This window comes from Macrobrachium nipponense, chromosome 38 (genome assembly GCF_015104395.2).
Source record: "Macrobrachium nipponense isolate FS-2020 chromosome 38, ASM1510439v2, whole genome shotgun sequence".
Taxonomy (NCBI): Eukaryota; Metazoa; Arthropoda; class Malacostraca; order Decapoda; family Palaemonidae; genus Macrobrachium; species Macrobrachium nipponense.
This window is the reverse complement of record NC_061098.1, coordinates 18416409-18417941: the sequence shown is the minus strand read 5'-3', so window position 1 is coordinate 18417941 and position 1533 is coordinate 18416409. Positions and strand designations below refer to the sequence as shown.

The window sequence follows — 1533 nt, the reverse complement described above, 5'->3', positions numbered from 1 at the left end:
TCTTTTATTTTGCTTTTCCTTGTGTCTGACAGTTTTGTCTCTTTATCTTGATACTGTTTGGAAGGGGTGTAGCTCAGGGTAACTAGCAGGTCTAGTTCTTTACAGGGTGTCATTTGGGGGGTCTTGCTCAGTGGTTTCATTATCATGAGATGTGGTAGTTGTTGATTATCACTACAGAGAAAGAAAGGTATTGTTAGAAAAACAGAGACATTTTATTATAAATTAAACTGCAGTGATGTAGCCATGATTTGTAATGAAACATGTAGATGTTAGGGACTCCTTCCTATTATAATGAGGAAATGTACATCACAGGGACAAAATCCCAAAGACAAAAAAAACACAATAAATGACAAAAACATAAATAACCGAAAGTTGAAAAAAAATCAGCACAGGAAAAGGTACTGTATTGACTGAAGCTTCAAATGAGGAATATGGGTAAGAGAAGAGGTTATTCCCCTGGAAGAATAGCTCTCATCCCCTCCTTTCCTAAAAAACGTATGTGTCACATAGGGTTTTGAGTGAAAAGTAAGGCTATAGTTTGTAAAACACAAAATAATGAAATTTGTCAATTTAAGGCTTCACATGGAGTTACTTTTGTAGCTATAAGTGTTACATACACATCATCTCTTTTCTTTAATTACATTCAGCAAAATCATGACTAACTTACAGCATTCACATTTCCACATGAAACTTTCCCATTGTACATGGTTAGAATTCTCATGAGTTTTCCATTCTCTTCCATCTTGTGCATGACCTGCCAGAATTCCTATCTCCTTGAAGTCTGCATTAATACCTTTCCTCTATGATATTTAAGGCTTCCTCACTAGCTGAAATTTTTCCACTTCCATAACTACCTCCTCTCTTGATTGCATTTCCCCACTTTCGCTGTACACCTAGCCACCTTGATCTTTTTCAAGATTTTGAAAACATTTGTTACTTCATGTATTATTACTTATATATGAATTTTGAAACTAATTCCAGCTGTTGGAATGTCCTTCTTTCTGCCTAAAGGATTGTGATGTCCCATGCCTTCTCCATCACCACTTCAAATTAAAATTCAAAGTCTGATTTATTTATTTCTGTGAGTCATCGGCTTAACTAGCCTATACGTAATAGGCTTTAAGTAAAGCTAGCACATTATATATAAGATGATGTATACCATATAGTATGTAAATAATTAATAAATGTTTATAAGCTCATTACCTTGATTCCATCCGAAGTGAAGCAACAAAGTCAATCTTTTCTATTGTTGTAGTGATGGTACCTCTGCCAACACAACTGCCAGGCAGTCGTATCATAGGCCTGGCCCAAAGAGCATCTCCTTATAGGAAGGTGATAATTAATCATATCTTGTAAATAACAGCATCTTATCAGCTATACATTGCGGTAGACTGAAAATTGTAATTATTCTGGTGAAACTTCACAAAGGGTTTGGTGTCCACGATTTGTAATTTACTGTCTAAAATTTTGGAGGGCATACACTCAGTACATTTAACTGTTAATACTGTATTACATTCTCGGCTGACAGGAACT

The 1533-nt window shown here is 35.4% G+C and overlaps 1 protein-coding gene across 4 annotated transcripts in view; it reads left to right on the top strand.

The window, feature by feature from the left end:
- The window catches only part of LOC135209687 (uncharacterized MFS-type transporter YhjX-like), a 95984-nt gene extending 94785 nt beyond the window's left edge, over positions 1-1199 (top strand). For all 4 annotated transcript variants that reach the window (XM_064242438.1, XM_064242435.1, XM_064242436.1 and 1 more), the window contains exon 10: positions 982-1199. In XM_064242438.1, the coding sequence (XP_064098508.1) occupies positions 982-1019 (38 nt within the window). In that variant the 3' untranslated portion in view covers positions 1020-1199. The remainder of the gene's footprint in view (positions 1-981) is intronic.
- Positions 1200-1533: the final 334 nt, after the last annotated feature.